This window comes from Oryzias melastigma, linkage group LG16 (genome assembly GCF_002922805.2).
Source record: "Oryzias melastigma strain HK-1 linkage group LG16, ASM292280v2, whole genome shotgun sequence".
NCBI lineage: Eukaryota > Metazoa > Chordata > Actinopteri > Beloniformes > Adrianichthyidae > Oryzias > Oryzias melastigma.
This window is the reverse complement of record NC_050527.1, coordinates 28,375,713-28,398,085: the sequence shown is the minus strand read 5'-3', so window position 1 is coordinate 28,398,085 and position 22,373 is coordinate 28,375,713. Positions and strand designations below refer to the sequence as shown.

The 22,373-nt window shown below is 44.6% G+C and overlaps 3 protein-coding genes and 1 long non-coding RNA gene across 8 annotated transcripts in view; 3 read left to right on the top strand and 1 right to left on the bottom strand.

Moving 5' to 3' along the window:
• tg (thyroglobulin) overlaps positions 1-699 on the top strand; it is a 20,993-nt gene extending 20,294 nt beyond the window's left edge. For both annotated transcript variants that reach the window (XM_024258367.2, XM_024258364.2), the window contains exon 49: positions 545-699. In XM_024258367.2, the coding sequence (XP_024114135.1) occupies positions 545-603 (59 nt within the window). In that variant the 3' untranslated portion in view covers positions 604-699. The remainder of the gene's footprint in view (positions 1-544) is intronic.
• sostdc1a (sclerostin domain containing 1a) overlaps positions 1-22,373 on the top strand; it is a 441,057-nt gene that overhangs the window by 35,192 nt on the left and 383,492 nt on the right. The window lies entirely within an intron of this gene.
• On the bottom strand, positions 2,574-21,477 carry nudt17 (nudix (nucleoside diphosphate linked moiety X)-type motif 17). 4 transcript variants are annotated; one of them, XM_036215798.1, is made up of 10 exons: positions 20,973-21,210; positions 20,312-20,394; positions 19,893-20,009; positions 19,643-19,826; positions 19,546-19,571; positions 19,378-19,470; positions 19,202-19,300; positions 18,998-19,131; positions 3,932-4,012; positions 2,574-3,755 (listed from the first exon to the last, which is right to left on the bottom strand). In XM_036215798.1, exons 2-10 carry the CDS (start codon positions 20,384-20,386, stop codon positions 3,515-3,517), a joined length of 1,050 nt encoding a protein of 349 aa, XP_036071691.1. In that variant the 5' UTR covers positions 20,387-20,394; positions 20,973-21,210; the 3' UTR covers positions 2,574-3,514. The 4 variants fall into 4 exon arrangements, with proteins under 4 accessions (XP_036071691.1, XP_024114175.1, XP_024114176.2 ...); XM_024258407.2 differs by lacking the exon at positions 20,973-21,210 and adding an exon at positions 21,332-21,477 and having other exon boundaries at positions 3,590-3,723; positions 3,866-4,012; XM_024258408.2 differs by lacking the exons at positions 2,574-3,755; positions 3,932-4,012; positions 20,973-21,210 and adding exons at positions 13,586-15,909; positions 21,332-21,400.
• LOC118599788 lies at positions 9,220-9,898 on the top strand. Its single transcript, XR_004949291.1, has 2 exons — positions 9,220-9,610; positions 9,714-9,898. It is a non-coding gene; the product is annotated as an uncharacterized LOC118599788 (long non-coding RNA).

Genomic DNA, 22,373 nt, shown 5'->3' with positions numbered 1-22,373 from the left:
GGAGATTTGGCTTTCGTCGGTATCTAACAGCAGGAAGTGGGCGTGGCTCCTGCGTCTTTTTCCAAATGGAAAAGAACAGCTGACAGCAAACATTCCCTGAAACACTTGAGTGTTTTATGTGGACATGTGTCAGCGTTGAATCATTTCATTCTCCCGGCCGTACAGTCAGGTTCCGTTTGTTCTCTCGTCTGATCAAAATAGAATCTCAAATAAAGAAACACTCAGGAGGATAAAAGGCGCGTGTGCATCAGAGGAACAAGCCCCGCCCCTTTTCTGCAGGTTAAATGTTTGGCTTCTTTCAGCCTCTGAGCTTCGGTAAATATTAGCTCTGGCACTTTCTCTGAGGATCGGCCGCTGGAGTTCACCTGAGAGGAAACCAGGAATCAAAACATCTTCAGGAAACCATCGGAATAAAAAAAGTTTTTCTATAACCGTCTCTGGAATAAAGAACTAGAATTCATTGGTTAGAAAATGACTTGTAAATTTTTTTAAAAGTTGTTTGTAAAACATTATTAAAATGTAAGGATTGTGTTTCCTTCTCCAGGTGAGTTGGGGGCGGAGCCTGTCCTGACCTCAGCGCCGTCCTCATCCAGCCAGTCTTAGACGCAGACGTTCGTCTCCGTCCTCACGCAGCTTGTTTCCCATAATTCACTCTGATTCCAAAAGCCTTAATCATCAATAAAAAGCAGCTGAAACTCACCTGGCTGTGTGGTTTGATTGACAGGTGTCTGGGCCAATCACAGGTGTTTGTGTCGGACTGAGATCAGGTCAAATAAAAATGTTTCTGTGTCAGGACAGTTCATGAAACCAGAAGATAAATTCTTCATGACGTGATGAACGTCAGCGAATCCTCTTTGATCTGACTCCGCCCACATGGCGTGGCTCAGCTGAACTTTTTAACATGAAAATAACAACGAAGCTTGATAAGACTCTAAGAAAGAATTCTTCAGATTGATTCTGAATTCATATCTGGCACAGCAACGTGCACGCTCACACACGCACGTCGCTGCTGACATGCATCACTGGCTAACCTGAACCACAGGAGCAGCGCGGCGTCCAACTGGCGTGTTAACGAGTTTCATCCAGATCATTTAACGACTTCATCCACAAAGTTGAGTTTTTCCAGAATCAAACCAGAATAACGAGAATAAAACCTCTTCTCTGTAAATAGATGGACGTCTGCGCCGAGTCTCACCTGCTTCAGGTCGCCATCAGACTCTGCAGACAGAACGAGTGAACCTCAGATCCTCAAATCTTCAGATCTTCAGATTTTCAGATCCTCAGATCTTCAGATCCTCAGATCTTCAGATTTTCAGATCCTCAGATCCTCAGATCCTTAGATCTTCAGATCTTCAGATTCTCAGTTCTTCAGATTTTCAGATCCTCAGATCCTCAGATCCTCAGATCTTCAGATCCTCAGATCTTCAGATCTTCAGATTTTCAGATCCTCAGATCCTTAGATCTTCAGATCCTCAGATCCTCAGATCTTCAGATTTTCAGATCCTCAGATCCTCAGATCTTCAGATCCTCAGATCTTCAGATTTTCAGATCCTCAGATCCTTAGATCTTCAGATCCTCAGATCTTCAGATTTTCAGATCCTGAGATCTTCAGATCCTCAGATCTTCAGATTTTCAGATCCTCAGATCTTCAGATCTTCAGATTTTCAGATCTTTAGATCCTCAGATCCTCAGATCTTCAGATCCTCTCAGCTGATATGAAACTAAACATTTAGGATAAACTGACCCTCCTCCTCCTCCTCCTCCTCCTCCTCCTCCTCCTCCTCTGAACGATGGCCTGAAGCTGTCAGCCTTCCTGCGACCTCATGGTGGCGCCATCTCCTGGCAGAGCACAAAGGTAAACAGCCCCTCCCCTGCCTCCTCACCTGCACAGGTGGGACAGGTGTATAAAGGAGCCTTTCTCTGCTGGAGACAGACTCCATCAGTCCAACACGTCGATCTTCGTCCCAAAGGCTTCAGGAAGATGAAGACGCCGCTCACGCTCCTCCTCGCTCTCACCTTCTCAGGTAAGGACGGACGCCGCTCAGCTTCAGCACGACTCTTCACCTGCAGGTTAACGACAGAGAAACGCCTTTAAACTGAAGCCTGAGGAGAACATCAGTGAGAGGACAGAAACGGGAGACGTTTCAGTGAAACCTTCAGCTGAAGCAGAATGTCGGGGCGGGTCTTCCCGCCAGAACAAACCTGCAGATTTCATCAAGATCTTCTCAAGCTTCACAGAAACTCTGGTTGTTCTTCAGAGAAGTTTCCTCCTCCGAAGCGTTTCTCCCCTCAGATCCAGAATCTGCTGTGGAGGAAGTCCAGCGTCCTCCTGAGCCTCCAGAGATTCACAACCAAACTCCTCCATCGTGATATTTAACATTTTCATCATCTTTGATTCTCAGATTCGACTTCATCTGTTCAGCTTCAGAAACATCAGAATTCATAGAGAGCTTCAGAGAAAACGGAACAGATGAGGCTGAAACCCTGAAACCCTGCAAACCTGCATGTTTCTGTGTGAATGCTGAATAACTTCATCAGGCTGCTGAATGTTTGTCAGCTAAAAACATGTCTAGGACAATAACAAACATGCTGATTCATGTTCCTGGGCGCTAACTAAAGGAGCAGAACTATAAATAGCATTTAAGAAAAAAACGGGTTAAACCATCTTAAGTGAAGGTTTTGTTACAGAAAGATAGAAATGGTAAATTAGGATTTTGTTCTGTATTTTTCACAGCAAATATCAATAAATTACTTATTGTTTTGACTTTGAAAGAGAAAAACTTCTGACAGAAAAAAACAAACAAACCAAAAATACACCAAACGCCTCAGAACCTTTTATAAAACCTTTTCTCAGCATCCTAATAGTTCATATGATCTGAGCATTTGTTGTTTCTGTCGTAACTGAATCGACTCTTTCATTGGTGTCTTCAGATGGTTCCATACTCTGATATCCTGAACACAAACACGTTTTTCATGACAAATGAGGTCAATAAAAGTCAAGTTAGATCAATACTTAAATAAAACAGAAACATTTAAGTGTTTAGTTAATATTTTAAAGTCTTATTTACCTAATTAGTCTGAATAAAGTTGAAGATCTGAAACCATCAGAAAAAGGATCAATTCTAAAATGTTTTAACTAACAGTTTGTGAATAATTTAAAGCTGATGTAAAAACGTAAAGTCTTTCTGTGAAGCTGTGTCAGAATTCCTGAACGTTTATCGTCGTGAATCTACAATTACCAAATCCAGGGTTGTAGGAATTTCCCATAAGTCTCTGAGGAAAACTAGCATGCATTAATGCTCACTATATCAGCAAATATAGACCACAATGCATTGTGTTTCAGGAATGTTTATATCAGAACAGTGCAGTCATGAATAGTCCTCATTAAAACTGTTGGTATTGAATAGATTTTCACTTCCTGAAATCAGCGACTTTAAAGAACAACAAAAGAGTGGTGAGGACGGTGGTGGATCCATCCAGTGTCCAGACCGACTCGGATACAAGTCATCACAGACTAGAGGGAGACTGGGTCAGGCTCAACCAAAGATTGGTTAGGTAGCAAGCAGCCGACGGGGGCGTGTCCAGCAGAGGGGGCGTGTCCAGCAAAGGGACGTGTCCAGCAGATGAGGGCGTGTCCAGCAAAGGGCCGTGTCCAGCAGATGAGGGCGTGTCCAGCAGAGGGGGGCGTGTCCAGCAAAGGGCCGTGTCCAGCAGAGGGGGCGCCTAAAGCAGAGGGGGGCGTGTGACTGACGGGCTGACCGAGTCATCCAGATCCCAACCATCTTGAATAAAAGTCATGACAAACTAGAGATTGGGTCAGGCTGAACCAGAGATTTATTCTAACACATTTCTAACCCAACTAAACCTGTAAACGAAGCTAGATGGGTTGGTGAGGCTGCAGCTTCATCGGACAGGTGAGAGAGAGCCTCGCCACGACTCCCAGCAGCTTTTATACCCTCTGTGGGACTGGCCAGCTCCGCCCAGAGGGTGGAGACTCCAACTCAACCAGGACCTGCAAACAGCAACAGAAAAGCACACAAAGAGACAGAAGCCTGGAAGAGGGGAAGACCGGGACCTTAACACCAGATGGTCCTGTTAGGGAGGGACTCAGACACAGGACGAGCTGCAGGAAACCGTTCAGAAGTGCTGAAAACCCCTAAAATGCTGAAAATCTTTTTTTGTGTCGTTTAGGTTTTTCTATCAGGACTCAAACAAACACAATGGTTTCCTCCGTCACCGCCACGCCCACTGTTTCATCATTTCCTGGGACAACCACACCCGCCACCTTTATCCTGACGGGCACCACTGTAAACACCTCACCTAAACCAGAACCCACAACAGAACCCACCACAGGATCCACACCAGAATCCACACCAGGATCCACCACAGGATCCACACCAGAATCCACACCAGGATCCACACCAGGATCCACACCAGAATCCACCACAGGATCCACACCAGGATCCACACCAGAATCCACCACAGGATCCACACCAGAATCCACCACAGGATCCACACCAGGATCCACCACAGGATCCACCACAGGATCCACACCAGAAACCACACCAGGATCCACACCAGAATCCACCACAGGATCCACCACAGGATCCACACCAGGATCCACCACAGGATCCACACCAGAATCCACCACAGGATCCACCACAGGATCCACACCAGGATCCACCACAGGATCCACACCAGGATCCACCACAGGATCCACACCAGGATCCACCACAGGATCCACAACAGCGCCCACAGTTCCACCTGGCTTCACCACCCCTGATGTAGTTCCCACTGAGCCACGCTCTTCTGTCGCCATAACAACCACGAGTAACAACGCCACACAAGCGGAGCAGTCTCCAAACCCGGTCCCGGTCAACACAACACCCAAGGCGGGCAGCAGCCAGGCGGTCCCCGGGTGGGCAATCGCCCTGCTGGTTCTGGTTGCTGTGGTTCTGCTCCTGCTGCTGCTCCTGCTGCTCGCTCTGGTAATGAGTTATGGTCCGGTTCTCCTTTAGGGAGGTTCTGCTGGAGGCTGGTTCTGTTCAGCCTTCACTGGCTCTCAGGAGATGATGAACAGAACCAGAACCAGAGCTGGAGTCAAACGCACTCCAATTCAAAGTCCTGGAACAGTTGGTCCAAGAGTCACAGAAACACTTTAGAGTAACTGAAGCAAAACCAAAGTTTGATGTTGCTGGAAGAGAATTTAGTTGTTAGTTCAGAAGAATCCTAAAGTTTCCAAAGCAAATCCATGATTTCATGAAGTAAATAGATCTGTTCCATTAAGAAAAGCTTCAATGACTTTGGCAGATACATTTTCATAAGTTTAGGAAATGAAACAAAGTTCTGGACTCAGAAGATCAAATCATGAACTGAAAAATAATAAAACTCCTGAAATGCAGTGTCTGCTTCAGACAGTGGAGGGCAGCTGCTAATGAAGCTAATGAAGCTAGTGATGCTAACGTTGCTAATGATGCAAATGCTGCTATTGTTCCTGCTAATGATGCTGCTATTGATACTAGTGACGCTAACACTGCTATTGGTGCTAATGATGCTAATACTGCTAATGATGCTAACATTACTAATGATGCTAATTTTGCTAACAATGCTAATGCTGCTAATGCTGCAAACGATGGTAACGCTTCTAATAATTCCGATGCTGCTAATGATGCAATTGTCACCAATAATGTTAGCAGTAACTAATGATGCTAACACTGCTTATTATGCTAATGTTAACAATAATGCTAATGCTAATAACTCTGACAACCATGCTAATTATGCTAATGTTGGGAAAGCGGCAAATGATTCTAGTGCTGATGGTTGGTGTGTTTGAGATCCCCGACCCCTCGCCTGCATCGTCAGCGACACTAAGCTGCTGCTGGAGGGGGCGGGGTGAAGGACGAGACTGTACGAGAACAAGGAGTTGGGGGTTGTCCTTAACATTCGGTTGAAAGTTAATATGCCACTCCTCCTAGTATGATCTGTGCTGTTATTTTAAAAAATATTTAAAAATATTAAAATATTTTTAAAATATTTAAAAAAATAGCTGCAGGATTCATTTCATGAGCACTGTTCCAGATAAATAAATATAATTAAATTAAAGTTAAGTTTTAGGGAAACAATAACAGATATAACCACAGATCATTTTAAATCTTGTTTATTTTCTCCTCAGAGACTCACTGCCTTCCAGAAAGACTTAGAAAATACACAGATTTCCTTCATTTAGCACCAGTTATTCCTGATCAAACAAAAAACTACAAGAACTATGTGGACACCGTTTCCCACAATGCATTGTTTTGTAGTCATTAAGGTGGCTTGAAGCCAGCGCAGAACTTATTTTCTGGCTGCGCTGACTTAGGTAGGCGCCTTGAACCCGCCCCTTCCTCGTGATACTTTATGACGGTGGTGCAAGAAACTAACCAGCATGCACCACGCTGCAGGCTCTGCACAGCGCCGCGTCCGCCTTGGTCATCTCAAACACGCTTAATCTTGATACTGCTGCTAATGACACTGATACTGCTAATTATGCTAACACCACTAATGCTGCTAATGCTACTAATCCTGGTGATACTGCAAAAGATACTAATGTAGATAATCCTCCTTACCCCGCTATTGATAATAATAATCCAATGCTAATGATTTTAGTATAAATTGTGATAATAATGCTAACATTAGTGATGCTACCAATGTTGCCAATGATACTAATAATGCTAACGCTGCTGATGCTACTAATGATGCTAATGTTGCTAATGCTCCCAATATTGCTAATGCTGCCAATGTTGCTAACGCTGCTAATGTTGCTAACGCTGCTAATGTTGCTAATGCTGCCAATGTTGCTAATGCTGCCAATGTTGCTAATGCTGCCAATGTTGCTAACGCTGCTAATGTTGCTAACACTGCTAATGTTGCTAACGCTGCTAATGTTGCTAACGCTGCTAATGTTGCTAACACTGCTAATGTTGCTAATGCTGCTAACGTTGCTAATGTTGCTAACGCTGCTAATGTTGCTAACGCTGCTAATGTTGCTAATGTTGCTAACGCTGCTAATGTTGCTAATGCTGCTAATGATGCTAATGCTGCTAATGTTGCTAATGCTGCCAATGTTGCTAATGCTGCCAATGTTGCTAACGCTGCTAATGTTGCTAACGCTGCCAATGTTGCTAATGCTGCTAATGTTGCTAATGCTGCCAATGTTGCTAATGCTTCTAATGTTGCTAACGCTGCTAATGTTGCTAACGCTGCCAATGTTGCTAATGTTGCTAATGCTGCTAATGTTGCTTACGCTGCTAATGTTGCTAACGCTGCTAATGTTGCTAGCGCTGCTAATGTTGCTAACGCTGCTAATGTTGCTGATGATTCATTAAAATAAGTTGGACTGGAAGTGTTTTTCAAAAAGGCCTTAAGATACAGAAAACTTAAAAATACTTTAAATCAAGAATTTCTTTGAGACACTGAAACATTTTAAAAATCAAAGTAAAAAGAAATTCAAATCTGCTGTTGATTTTTTTATTTAGACATGTGTTTTTCCTCCAAATTCTTTGATTATTTGAATCAATCCAGAGGGAATCTTCCTTCTATCATCTGATGTACAAACATGATCACTTCAGATTAGAATCCTGCAGCAGCTGTCAGAGGATTTCATCAACAGATCAGCTGGATTTCTGACCCCAGCAGGAGAACAGGAAGTCTTTCTTCTGCTCTTCGCTCTTCTTATTGACTGTGAAACAGGAAACTGTCCATTTGTTCTGCATTCAAATCGCTTTGTGATAAAATCCTGACACTAAACTGGACTGACAGTAATTATCTGAAGATAACCGTTAGCAGGGGTGTCAAACTCAAGTCCTCGAGGGCCGACGTCCTACTGGTTTTCCAGAAATCCTGCCTCATCTGCTGCTGATTACCTGGATCAGGTGTGTTTGGCCAATAAGGAGCTTCAAAGGCAGGTTGGTTGGAAAACATGTAGGACACCGGCCCTTGAGGCCTGGAGTTCGACACCTGTGCGTTAGAGCATTCAGCAGCTCCTGAAGCGCCTCGTCTCCCTTAAGCTGAAATCCGTCTTTCAGCTTCAGGTTGTTGCTGATGAGTCTTTGTGGTTTCTGCAGCTGGTGAGGTGCTGCTACAGGAGGAGGAAGACAGGCTTCCTGCACTTTGAGCAACAGAACCAGCCCGACATCCCGCTGTACAAAACCCACGGCCGCTTCGACCAGACCAACAGGGGGGTCCAGGTGAGTCGTCACGCTGCAGGTGACACGAGCGCTCTGTCAAAGAACCACAGTTCATGTCTGCTCTCCTCCTGGTGGAGGCTGGTTCCAGCTTTCAGCTTTTCTTTCATGCACGTTCACATGGCTAAATGGTATAAATACCAGCTCTGAGTGGGGGGGTGCTTGGACATCACTGCCAGCAAACAGTCGATGTCCTTTCAGTGCCCCTCCCGCCAATTTTAACCGCACCATAGACATGTAGGGCCGCTGGTGGGAGGGTGACGGGGCATCTCTGCGAGAAATCAGGAGGTGCCCTGTTAAGGCCTTCTCACCAATTTTAACCGCACCCCTTTAGTACACACACCTCTAACACCACAAATATACACTCTAACAAGCAAACACGCATGCATCACACAAGGAAGGTGGGACCTCCGACCTTCTGTCCCCTACCCCATCTCTGGCGGGGGGGGCGGGGTGTCTCTGTGGCGGTCCCGGTTCGCATGTTGGGGGGTCCAGGTCTTGGCGTGGGGATGGCCGGGCGCTCCCCCCCTGAGTACATTCCATCACCATCCACCTCAGTGAAACATAAACACTCACCTGAGCACAGGTGTCAGCTCACCTTAGCACTAACCGTTTGTGTGACAGAATGAAAGTCTTTATCTGAATGGGTTTGTATGATGGAGTGTGTGAGCTGCTGTTGTGTTGTGTACATTCTGACTAGTATAAATGTGGAGACTATCTCAACCAACAGGTGTGTGTAGACAGGCCCCGCCCATTCCAGATTGCTATTTAGACCTGGTTGTTTTATGATGTTACCTCCCGTCGTCACCATACAACCCCACCCCCCCACCTCCCTCTTCTTTTCCGTCCGGTCCAACAAAAAAAGAAAAAAGGTTCAACATAATCAATATAGATAAAGTCTAGTATAAATACAACAGGGGTTTATACTCAATAAACTCCTGTTGTGACGGTAAAATCTGCCCAACACAAGAAGCTCTCAGCTGTTGGACAGGACAAGTTAAAACAAAAATACCAGCTCTGGACCTGGGTTCTGTCCTCAGAACTGACACCAGGTGTGAGTCTGGACCCGGTTCAGCTGCGGTTCTGCAGTCAGGCTGCGGGAGGTCCGGCTCAGACACGGATCTCAGACAAAGCCTTCTGTTGACGTTCTGCTCCTCTAATGGAAAGACGGCCGCTCCCCTGCGATGCAGCCGACTGAGAGCATGCAGCACGGCGGCGAAAGCTCAGCGGCGGCGGTCCTGAGCGTCTTCTTGACGTCAGACGACCCTCGCCGCTGCTGAAGGTCCTGTTGGGTGGGCGGGCTCTGGCTGTGGGCGTGCTGGCCTCTGTTTGTTTTTCCTGAGTCAAAGTTTGAACAGGAATCACAGAGCAGTGAAGGAGAGCTGCAGGTGTGATGGGATTAGTGTCGCCGTGACAACAGCGCGACCCGCTGACCTCCACCTGTTTGTCCCTGTGATGCTAACTTTCTTCTAACACTCCGATCTCTTTCAGGACGGGTTGGAGAAGGCGAGTCCAACAGGAACCTACACCATCTCTCAGCAGTGACCCCTACAGGCGACCAGCAGAAGCACAACCTCCGTTTGAGCAGGAGCTTCTGAGATGACTGCTGTCACAAACTATTTATTCTCTGTAAAGATTTGATTTTTGATTCATAATAAAAACGTTTAATAAATGGACTCAAAGCTGTGGTTTTACTATACAGATGTAAAAAAAATTACATAATTATGCTTGAATAACATAGGTCAACATTTCAGTTGGAGCTGCAATGAACCATCAGATTTGATCTGCGACTATTGACAGTTAAAGCCCTAAAGCAGACTGGAGTCCAGCAGTAACCAGCAGCTGTTGATGCAGACCGGCGTCTGCTAGAGACATCTCAGTGGTGGGCGATAAACGGCGTCCAGCACAGTGGAACATGTCAGCGTTCTAACGCGGGAACTCCATTCACAGGGTCTTCTCATGTGGGTTAGAGTCCGTCTCCACGGCGACGGGACTGGAGGCCACACTTATGACCCTGCTGTCTGCTGAGCGCTACAAGAGCGCCGCCGTGACCTCAAACCAGAACCAGAACTGGGTCAGGTTTACCACAAACTGTTTTCCCTTTTGGCTGATGAGTTTGATTTTTTGTTTTTTCGACCTTTTATGCAATTATTTTTGTGCAATTAATTAATCGTGACCTGTAATTAATTATTTTTAACCTAATAATTAATGTAAAAAGCTTCATTGTAAGGTTTACTTATTTAAATTCATGACATTGTGACACATTCAAAGATCAAATTACAACAAAAACTGTTTTTAAAGTTTTCCTAACATAACTTCTATACTTCACTTTTACATCAACAAGTTGATTTTTTTTAATCACCAAACAATTAAGAGAAAACTAAACACAACCACAAACATGTGATCCAGAGTCTTTAACACATATAAACAAGAAACTCTTTCTTTAGCAATATCAACCACAAACGTCTTCTTCCATAATCCATGTTAGTCCACAGTTTACAGAGTCATGTGACCAGGCCTCCGAGTACGCTATGATGACGGACACTCGTCAGGCTGTATCTCTTACTATTAGAGGATAGCGGTGGCGTTGTAGCCATGTGTGGAGGTGGTTCTGTGAGAACTACAGAGTCGCACATTGATGATGTCACAGCAGCAGTACAAACGTTAGGCGTGTTTGAGATCCTCAGGCGCTGCGCAGATCGCCTGGATCGCGGTGCATGTTGGTTAGTTTCTCACACTGACGTCAAATGTGCGCCGTCACGAAGTATCGCGAGAAAGGGGCGGGTTCAAGGCGCCTTACTAAGCCAGCGCAGCCAGAAAATAGGTACTGCGCTGCATTTTCGGTATGCGGAAGCAAATCGGTTGCACCGCTTACCCCGCATGCGCGAACCATAGTCACTTCCGCTCTTCACCCACTATACCACAGAGTCATTTCCAAACAGTAAAAGTCCTTGATCACTAGAATTTATGTTTTTCTCAACAACCGAGAGCTTCTCCTGACTGGATTACAGTTCGAAGAAAAGCCACAGAGTTACCGTTAATAACGTGTTTGGATTACCGGAGAAAATAAAGTGTCTTGAAGTGGCGCTGTATCCTCTTAGCTTAGGGAGTAAACTGCCGTCATGTAAAACTGCAGAAGAAGAAAACATTTGTAGTCCGTTTGTAGTCACTGCAAGATCGTAAGGTCCTGATCCTTAACGTGTCTTTTTCATCTCGTTTTATCAACAATAAGTGAATGTTTTCACTATGATAAACATTTAAGTGCTATATTAACATCCTACGAGGTTATTATTGTTGTCACCGTCTGAAGACCGGAAAAGGCTTTAGCAGAAGTGACGTTTGGTTCGCGCATGCGGCTGAGCGGTAGAACCGATTTGCTTCATACCGAAAATGCAACGACAGGTACTGCGCTGGCTGCAGGCCGCCTTCAGGACTACAAAACAATGCATTGTGGGAAACTGTGTCCACACAGTTCTTGTAGTTCGGTGCGAAATAACTGGCGCTAAATGAAGGACATCTGTGTATTTTTTTACTCTTTCTGGAAGGTAGTGAATCACTGATGAAAAAATAAACAAGATTTCAAATAATCTGTGGTTATATTTGTTATTGTTGTCTATAAAACTTAACTTTAATTTAATTGTATTAATTTATTTGGGACAGTGCACATGCAATGAATCCCACGGCTATTTTATCAACAGTTTTACTCTAAAATATGGTAAAAAATAATATAAAACACACAAATGCACAAATCATCCTAGGGGGAGTGGCTTATTAACTTTCAACCGAATGTTGAGGACAAACCCCAACTCCTGGATCTGTACAGTCTCGCCGTTCACCTTCATCTCAGGCGCCTTTCTCCGCCCCCTCCAGCAGCAGCTTGGTCTCGCCCACGATGCAGGCGAGGCGCCGGGTCATCTCAAACACACCTACAGACTGAGTGGGATGTCAGAGACGTTTTACCTTCATGCAGGTAAACAGCTGCCTTTGATTTAATACTTAAGAACACATCAACAGTCAGGGATGAAGAATTAGATAAACGAGATAAAAATAACAACACGCTAATTTGTCTGTATATGAATCAATAATTTGATTCCCCTGATTTTCTAAAGCAGGACTGTTTACAATGGAGTAAAGGAATATTTTATCATGTAACAGGCCCTCTAGTGGTGACCTGGTGAACTGACCTCTAGATGTAACTAGTTTAGTTTTTAAACCAGCTTCAAACAGGAAGTCAAAGCTCCTCCCCTCTTCAGACGGATGGATCGGTCTTTTGTGTTCTGTCATGTGTCCTAAAGTTATTTTGGTTGAGTCATTGGATCAGATCTCCCTCTAAAGAGACTCTGACGATTCTCCTTCAGCTGGGACCGCCCCTGCCGGTGGCGGCGGCGGCAGCAGCTCTCGCTGTGTCTGGTTTGGCTGCAGGAAGTTCCCCCTGAAAGCCGAACCGGACCTCTGCAGGGTTCAGCTTCGGTCTCACCTTCATCCCAAACACAAAGGTGTGACGGGTGGGGCTGTGAGGAGGCTGATATGAACATCAGAGGGAGGGGCATGAGTCAGCAGATTTCAGCCTGACTCAGCAGAAAGGCTCTCAGGTCAGCCGCTTGTTTGTCAGTCTTGACTCAGACGTCCAGATTCTGATTTCCTGAGTCGTGCAAACAAACCAGATTCTAATCAAACGGCTCCATTAATGATTAAAGCTTCGATCAAACATGAGACGAGGGCGTGCTGAAAGGGGCGGGGCTTCAGGAGCCTCTTTCTCACTGATTCACTGAGATCCACAAACATCAGAGAAAACTGTAAAACAGAACCTTTTGATCCGAGTCCTTCGACCGTTCCTCAGATCCTCTGATGGTTCAGGAATAGAATAGAATAGAATAGAATAGAATAGAATAGAATAGAATAGAATAGAATAGAGTAGAATAGAGTAGAGTAGAGTAGAGTAGAATAGAACGGACCAGAACAGAACAGAATAGAATAGAATAGAGTAGAATAAAATAGAATAGAGTAGAGTAGAATAGAATAGAATAGAGTAGAATAGAATAGAGTAGAATAGAGTAGAGTGGAGTAGAATAGAATAGAATAGAATAGAGTAGAGTAGAGTAGAGTGGAGTAGAATAGAATAGAATAGAGTAGAGTAGAGTAGAGTAGAATAGAACGGACCAGAACAGAACAGAATAGAATAGAGTAGAATAGAATAAAATAGAATAGAGTAGAGTAGAATAGAATAGAGTAGAATAGAGTAGAGTGGAGTAGAATAGAATAGAATAGAGTAGAGTAGAGTAGAGTAGAATAGAATAGAATAGAGTAGAATAGAACGGACCAGAACAGAACAGAATAGAATAGAGTAGAATAGAATAGAATAGAATAGAATAGAGTAGAATAGAGTAGAGTAGAGTAGAATAGAACGGACCAGAACAGAACAGAATAGAACAGAATAGAATAGAATAGATTTATTAGTCATTGTCACATGTACAATGAAACATAAAACTGCTCACTGATCGGTGTTTCATTCATACTTTTCCTAAAAGAATAATAAAAAAATAAAACATAAATAAAAATAAGAGTAAGATCAAATATGTATATAAATAACCCAAAAACCAGTAATAAAAAGTAATAAATAAGTCATAACAACATGAGCCACAGACGATCAGACCTTCATCCTCACACGTTCTCTGTCATTAAAGTACATCTGATTTCATAGCAGCATTGAGGATGGTGATTGCAGTTGGATAAAAACTGTTTTTCTGGTAGTCCTTGGGTTGGATTGTCTGCAGCGTCTGCCCGATGGCAGCAGTTCAAACGGGATGACCCGGGTGTGTGGGGTCCATGATGTTCTGGTTCTCTTGTGGCATCGGGAGTGAGGTAGTTCCTCCAGTGGGGGAGAGGGCAGCCGACGGTGTGCATTTCACAGTCAAATATTCAATGTCTGGTGAACAGTGTTTGTCTGTGATCACCGTGTAGGAGCACCAGCGGTTGTTCACGTAAATCCAGAGCCGTCCTCCTCTGCTCTGACCGGAGTCCTCCGTGCGGTCCAAGCGCCGCTCGGTGTCGCCGGTTAGCTCAATAGCCGTACTGGGGATGGATTGATGAAGCCAGGTCTTGGTGATAAGTCGGACACACTTTTACTCCGTTGTTCGTCGTGATCTGTGGCCTCAGTTCATCCATCTTGTTAGCGAGGGATCTGGCGTTCGAGAGAAACACGCTGGGAAGTGGTGGTTTGAATAGCTGCCTCCAGACCAGCCTGCAGCCGCGCTTCTGCTTCCTCTCTCTACGCCGCCTCCGTCTCCTCCCCGCCGGGATGATAATCCACGGAGAGCCGGGTTGTCTTGCTATCTCCACCGGAATATTGTGTGAGCGGTGAAACTTGCTCGTCACCAACGATTTGTTGCATTCTCTGATCTTGAGTAGCTCCTGCCGGCAGTAGATGTTATTTCCCAGACAGATTGTGCAAGAAACAAAACCCATAAAAAACATCCAAACAGATCACCAAACAGTGTAGCACTGAGCCGCAGCAACTGTGTGCGCCGCCATGTTCCTCCAAGAGACTCCATCCAGCCTCCTCGTGCTGAAGGTCAACAGGGAGGTACTGTTGGGATGGCAGCGTGAAGTCAGATTAAGAATCTGTGATGTCATGATTGGGGGTTAAATCAAACATGTGAACCCGTGACGAAGATGAGTCTGATAGTCACCTGTACGCCATATCTACCGTCCAGGGAGTCTGAGACGTCGGTTAGAACGGCTGGAGTTGTTGGATAAATGACATTGAGACTGTGGATGATTTATTCTTTAACTGTGGAATTAGAAATACATTTTGGAAGAGTTTTGGTTTTGGTTTAAAACTGCAGCTCCAGTTCATTTGGTTATGAAAAATGTTTTATTCAGGTGGTGATTTCAAGTTAGGATTCTCAAAGTCTTGTATTCACAAGAAGAAATGTTTGAAGACCAAACCACCTTTGATACTTTTAATACACACAGAGCTCTGTTCTTATCTTCAGTCCCTTGATTGACTGATTGATTGGTTGATTGATTGATTGATTGATTGATTGATTTCAAACATAGATAGAAAACTAAAGGACAAAACACACAATTATTTCAAACTCATTACAGAAACAATTAAATGCATTGATTAGAAAATGGAAAACAAACTAAAACACATTTATGTCACATTTGGTTCATTCATGTTGGTGATAATGAACTAAAGTCAGTTTGATTGATTGAAGAGGAGATGGAGGAAGTGAACTTATATAATCCCACCTCTACTTAATTACTTCATTTAATTATGTTATTATATGAAGAACAAAAATGTCTTGAAAATACTTAGTTAAGAAATAGAAACTTAATGAGAACACCTAACAAAGTTAAGTTTTCATCTATTTAGGATTTGTTATTATTTATTTTGTTTATGCGTACTGTAATCTCGTATATGTTGTTGTATTTGTGTTTCATAAGTTGTGTTGGTAATTGTGGTTGTTGTGACATTACAATTCGACGTAACTCAGCTGTAAATAAAAAAAATAAAAAACCTTGAAGGGAACGAACGAGTCCACCTCCAGTCTGATGGATGAAGAAGAAGGTTCTGGTCTTCTGGTCTCTGCTGCCCCCTGTTGGTGCTCTGAGGTTCTGCAGGTCGATGTGGTTCTGGGTCAGATGCAGGTCCAGGTCCAGGTCCAGGTCTGTCATTTGTCAGCTAATAAAAGACTTTAATAGTTTTAGATTAACTGATCGTTCACATCACTTCCTTCTGAAGTGAATTGTTTTAAACCTGTAAAGCACTTTGTGTTGCTGCTGCATGAAAAGTGATTTATGAATAAAGTTTGAGTTTAAAAAAAAAGAGTCTAGAATGTGACGGGCTGCACGGTGGCGCAGTGGTTAGCGCCCTCGCCTCACAGCGAGAAGGCCCCGGTTCGACTCCCGGCTGGGAACCTTCTGTGTGGAGTTTGCATGTTCTCCCCGTGCATGCGTGGGTTTTCACCGGGGACTCCGGCTTCCTCCCACCGTCCAAAAACATGCTTCATAGGTTCATTGGTGACTCTAAATTGTCCCTAGGTGTGAATGTGAGAGTGGATGGGTGTGACTGAGGCCCTGAGACAGACTGGAGACCTGTCCAGGGTGTACCCCGCCTTCGCCCATCAGTAGCCGGGATAGGCTCCAGCATCCCCGCGACCCCGAATGGGAAGAAGCGGTCAAGAAGATGGATGAAGATGAAGTCCAGAATCCTGAGTGAATCTTTCCCTCTCACACGATTGGATACGGATCTCCGTACTTCATCCATGAACCCATAAAGGGCTGAAGTCACTTTATGGTGACATATACAGTCGGACTCTATTGACTCAAATCTAGATATTTTTTATTATGTAGCGTTTAAAGCTATAAATAATAATGCACAACATTTGACAGAGAAGTTTATTCAGGTACTGACTTGGAAGAAGCAGCTTATGATCTTGTTTGGATCACATGAACATAAAAGAACAAAAAACCTGCAGTTTTCCAGAGATTTTTAACTTCTCGATTGATTTTATAGCTTTTAACCAACATAATCTTGTCGATATCTGTGGTTTTATAAACAACACTGCAGTTGTTTGATCTTTTACATCAATAGTTTACTCAATTGTCAATTTAATTTCACAATTTCTTCATTAAAACGAAGAATCAAAGTGTGAAACAAAACCACAACCTAGCCCCTCCTTCTGATGTCTGACTCCTCCTCCTCACATCTAGCCCCTCCTTCTCGTCTGACTCCTCCTCTCATCTAGCCCCTCCTTCTCGTCTGACTCCTCCTCTCATATAGCCCCTCCTTTTCCACACCTGACTCCTCCTCCTTCCTGTTCCAGGTACAGGTGTGTCTGAGGCCTAGCGTCTGCAGGTTGGTTCCAGTTTCTGAATTAATGAACAAACTGAAAACTTTTTCTGTTTCAGTTCAGACTCTTGTTTGCTGACGATGGAGACACAGTTCTGAGACGAAGGATTTTCACAATAAAAGCATCGCTGGTTGTTTAATAAATGTGGTTGTGATGTGAAGCTGATGTTTGAATTCTGATGGAGTCCAGAAGAACTGGAGGATCAGCAGAAGATCCACCTAAAAACGGTTTCTGCTGAAGTCTGTTGTTGCTCAGAGGAGCGTCTCGGGGGGCCGTTTACAGCTGGGGGGGCTTGCTGGTGTCCAGGCCCCTCAGCCACAGATCCAGAGCGTATTTGGTTCCGGTGCTGACCCGCTCCGTGTCCGGACCGCTGGACGGGACTCGGCCGATGAGGGCGGCCGGCGGCAGCAGAGACGGGCTCAGAGCTCCGTCTGCAGACACCTCCATCACACTGGAAGCACAGCAGGGGGGGTCACACGGACGGAGGAACAGCCCAGCAGAAGGAGCAAACAGACAGAACTCTCCACCTCCAGGTCTGTGAGGACGTTCTAACCTCGACTGTTCTCCTCACAACAAGCCGGACACAAACAGAAGATTCAGGAAAAACCGGAGAAGTTCAGGAAAGCTTCAGCCGCATCCTCGGAAGCGTTCCAGAGGATTCTGAGGACTTTCCCCTCATTACAGGTCTGACACTAAATCTGTTTAGTGACATATTTTCAGAATAAATTCTCATTTTTGTGTTCAAATCCTTGAAATCCTAAGAAAGTCGTGTTTAGAGGACGGGATGTGAAAGAGTTTAGCTGCTGTCAAGATAGAACTGGAGTCACTTTAGCTTCAGATGTCAAAACCAGGAAATGTGTTTCAGTCCAAAGTGCAGGAAACGGAGCTTGATGGAAGAAACGTAACGATTTAACAAATAAACTGAAACGGGACAAAAACTCATGGAGAAATAAAGAGGAAACACAGATGTAGAGCTGAAACCTGACACTTTGACACTGAAACACAGGTGTAGAGCTGAAACCCGACACTTTGACAGGACGGTCTCCATGGGACGACAGCCGGACCTCTGACACCGTCCTGGTCTCGGACGTCTTCATCACTCGTTCTTCACTCATTCATCATCTGCTCGGAACTCCTTTTTATGTTCTGTCAGTCCGTTGTTTTCAGTGCTTTGTTTTATGCAGTGGTGTGTTGGGGGGGCGGTGCAAACAAAAAGGACTTAAAAAAACTAAATCGACTGATCAAGAGGGCGGGCTGTGTGGTGGGCCGAAACATGGAGACGGCAGAGGTGGTGGCTGAGCGGAGGATGCTGACCAAGCTGGAGAGCATAATGAGAAACACTGGTCACCCTCTGCATGGAGTGTTCGCCGCCCAAAGGAGCATCTTCAGCAGCCGCCTGCGCTCTCTACACGCTCCACTGAAAGGCTCAGGAAGTCCTTCGCACCGAGCGCAATAAGACTTTTCAATGCAGCTGGGAGGGCAAGAGGGGGCGTCTGAACAACTAACCATTTTTATTTATTTTATCTATTTATTTATTTATTTGTACAGCAATTTTAACACTTTTAATTGCTTTTAACAGCTCCATAATTTTAATGCTTTTAATTTAACCTGTTTATAGCTGGTTCTTGCTTTATTTACTTTGAACTTGCCTGTGTGTGTGTGTTTGGAGCAATGGATGGATTTTTGTAAGTTCCTTCGGGATTAATAAAGTACTCTATCTATCTATCTATCTATCTATCTATCTATCTATCTATCTATCTATCTATCTATCTATCTATCAATCGTTCTTCTTCGTTCGTTCTCCTTCATTCGTTCCTTACTGGTTCTTCATTCTTCATCACTTTTTCTTCACTCATTCATCATTCGTTCTTCACTCTTTTTTCCACTCGTTCTTCATCCCTGTTGAACAACCCGTACCTGAAGCTGCTGGGCAGCTGCTGCACAGGAACCTCGCCATCTTCTCCGTCCACGGCAGCTACGATGGCGCGGGCGAGCCGGCTGTCCACCCACACGCAGGCGCTGACCTCGGCAGGGGAGGGGCTCAGAGACGACTGTATTCGGGGGGAGGGGTTTGCTGACAGGAGCTGCAGTGAAGATGAAGGCAGAGAGAGCAGGACTCACCTGAAGCTGCAGGTGAGAGAGGGGGGAGAGCAGCAGCATGTAGACCACCACGTGATGTCTGTGAGGAAGGCCTCGGGACAGCAGGGGGGGGAACACCGACTGAGACAGACACACAGCAGCGTCAGGCCTTTCTGAAGCCTCACAGGTCGGTTCTGATCCGCAGAGGTGCTGCGTACCTCCCACAGTCCCAGGACTCTGCTGGACACCTCCTCCGGATCCAGCCGGAGTCCAGTCTCCTCCTGCAGCTCCCTCAGACCAGCTTCCAGCATCTGCAGACAAACACCAGCAGCCTGTGACTCGCCGCCTCACGCCTCGCAGCAGCTGCAGGACAGAGCGCAGCTCACAGTCTCCTCAGGCTCCACGTGTCCGCCTGAAAACACACCAGAACCCGTCAGTCGGGGTCTGAAGGAGGAACCGATTCGCCTGTGTCGGTCTGCAGACCTGGAGGAACCCACACGTTCGGGAAGATCCGCAGCTCCTTCGCCCTCCGGGTCAGCAGCACCCGCTGATCGGCCGCCTGCAGCATGATGGACACGCCCACGTCTACGCCGCGCTGCCGAACCTCCGGCGGGATGGCAGCCGCCTCAGCAGGCGACAGGTGTTTGATGGGACAGAAGGACGCCCGCTGACGGGGCAGCAGACATTAGAGAGCAGCAAACCCAACACAGGACAAACCGGGTCAGGGTCACACCTTCAGAGGAACGCGGCGGCCTTCGTCTCCGCTGGAGAGGATGAACTGGTTCCTCTGCAGAGAGCAGCTCACCTGGACCTCCTCATCATCACCGTCGGAGAAGAAACCTGTCAAACTCTGAGGAGCAAAGAAAGACTGTCCTTACATTCAACCCCAGATTATTTTCAGATTAGGAGAGTTTATTGGGGTCATTTCTTCATCAATCTGTGGTTTGAAGGTTCTGGAGGTCGGCCCGGTCCACACATCACTAGTGATGCTGCTGTTTCATCACAGCCTCATGTTCAGCTCTGTGTTTCTGCTGATGTCAACCTTCACGTTTTCATCAAACAACCTGAGGCTCGGCCTACAAACGCCCTCCGATCAACGAGTGTGTCCCTGAGGTCTGTGAGGAATGGTCCTGCCGTCTGAAGCAGTCTGACCTGAAGGAAGTGGGCCTGCTGGGGGGCTGCACGCTCCCTCCACACGTACACCAGGATCCTGCGTGCTTTATCCATGCTGCGTGCTATCAGGAACAGAAACTTTATTTAAACATCAATTTATAAACATTTTAGATTTAATTCACTGATAGAAATAAATCTGTAAGTGGAAGTTCTGCTCTCAACAGAAACAGATCGACTCTTCAAACAATTTTTCATACTAATATAATCATTGCCTGACATTTAAACTGTCTTTTATTTCTGTTTGAATGTAATAAAGAGTAATAACTTAATTTGAAAGCATTTTTCTTTCAAATCTACGAATGGAAAATCAGCTTTTCAAATACAATAAATCGACAAAACGAAATCCAACATCAGTTGTTCATGTTTTTACGTAACAAATACGTTTATAAAGTTCTAAACTCGTTTAGAATTGAAGTAAAGCGTTTGGTTAACACAACTAACACCAGCATTAAACCCCAAAACACTTTACTTTTGTCATTCTTCACCTGAAAATGTCAAATGTTAATGCAAAAAATGTCAATAAAGTTATCACGAAAAACAACCCGAACAGAGCTAGCAGGCTTTAGCTAGCTCTTACGGCCTTTAGCGGCGCAATTCAGCAAAACTTATTGTAGCAGAAATATTCTTTAAACACACGAACGTTGTCAGCTGCTCAAACAGATCTCATGAACCGGGTCAGAACCGGAGAAAAGTACGAAGCTTGGAACCGAGGATGCTAACATCCGGTCATAAAATTATCAAAGAGGAAACTTCACAATAAAAGCTGCATGACTTCCGGTTTCCATAAAAGCAGTCTCCTCTCGGTCCATTCATAGAATATTCAGATCGCATTCACGCTGATCTTGTAGATATATAGATACACTCTAAATAAACCTTTATCGCGGACTCCTAGTCCATGAAGAAAAACATACAAAGACATAAATATGCTCATTAAATAAAAAAGCAGGTCTCCACCGGTTTGTTTTCACTTCATGTGTCTCTGTGCAAAGCAATACTGACCGTCAATCCAGCAGGTGGCGGTATGACCCGTTTTCATCAGTTTATCATTTACAAAAAAACTCAACAATGAAGGGATTTTGGGCGCATAGTGCATATGGCGTAGTCATGATTGTGTGCCAGTTGGTGCCAAGACTGCAGAGGAGGGGCAATTAAAACAGCTGGTTGCTTCCACCAATGATCCCTGTGTGTAGAAAAGGAAATGAAGCGAATGGTGGGGGTTCTGTTTAAGCTTGAATGAAATAATTGATTTAGTCCTCAATATTTTTGATCAATGTAATTTTTTGGTTAACCCCCCAAAAGTTCTGACCCAGAGTTTGCTCCGCCCACCTCAGTAGAGTTCTGACATCAGCATTTTAATGAAACTTGATCAAATCTGAAATTTGGTTTGCTCTTTCATGTGGATCAAAACAAGTTAAAAAAGCCTGCTCACCTCCCACCATCACAGACCACATGAAGAAGAACCATCATGTGAATTAGGACTGTTTGGTGTACAGTCGGACTCAACGCCTACAGGGCGTGCACTTCCTACTGAGCATGGGAGGCGTGGACACATTTCCACTCGGTTTGTGTGTGAATATGAGGGAATTGTTAATAAAGCAACAACAAATCAGTCAAAAGAAACATTTAATTTCCCCTGAAGGATTTTATCTCTACAATTTGTCATTAGAAACACTATTTACAACATAGATGGGTCTTTCTGTCCCTGGATTACCTACCTATCCTCAAATGGATGAGAGTACAGCAAAAGAACAAGGACACATTAGAGAAAATGTCTATAAAGGAAAAGTATACTTCAATTCACAAATCATGTAAATTTACGGGTGTAAGGACTTTGAATATTATTATTTATAATGCACATAATTTCCAAGGAGACATTATGTAGAATTTCTAGACATAGGAATAATTTGTCCCTTTATTTATTTATATTGTGACAAAGATCTTCAGAAAAAAATAACACTATCTATCTATCTATCTATCTATCTATCTATCTATCAATCATCAGTTCTAGCTGGAACCGTCATTCATCTAAACAGGGTCTGCA

Excerpts from the sequence above, each read along its gene's own strand:
- nudt17 (XM_036215798.1), bottom strand. The coding sequence starts at position 20,386 with ATGGATAAAGCACGCAGGATCCTGGTGTACGTGTGGAGGGAGCGTGCA. Across the intron at positions 19,471-19,545 it reads ACGTGGAGCCTGAGGAGACT|ATGCTGGAAGCTGGTCTGAG; the intron begins GTGAGCTGCGCT and ends GTTTGTCTGCAG. Across the intron at positions 19,301-19,377 it reads GAGTCCTGGGACTGTGGGAG|TCGGTGTTCCCCCCCCTGCT; the intron begins GTACGCAGCACC and ends TGTCTGTCTCAG.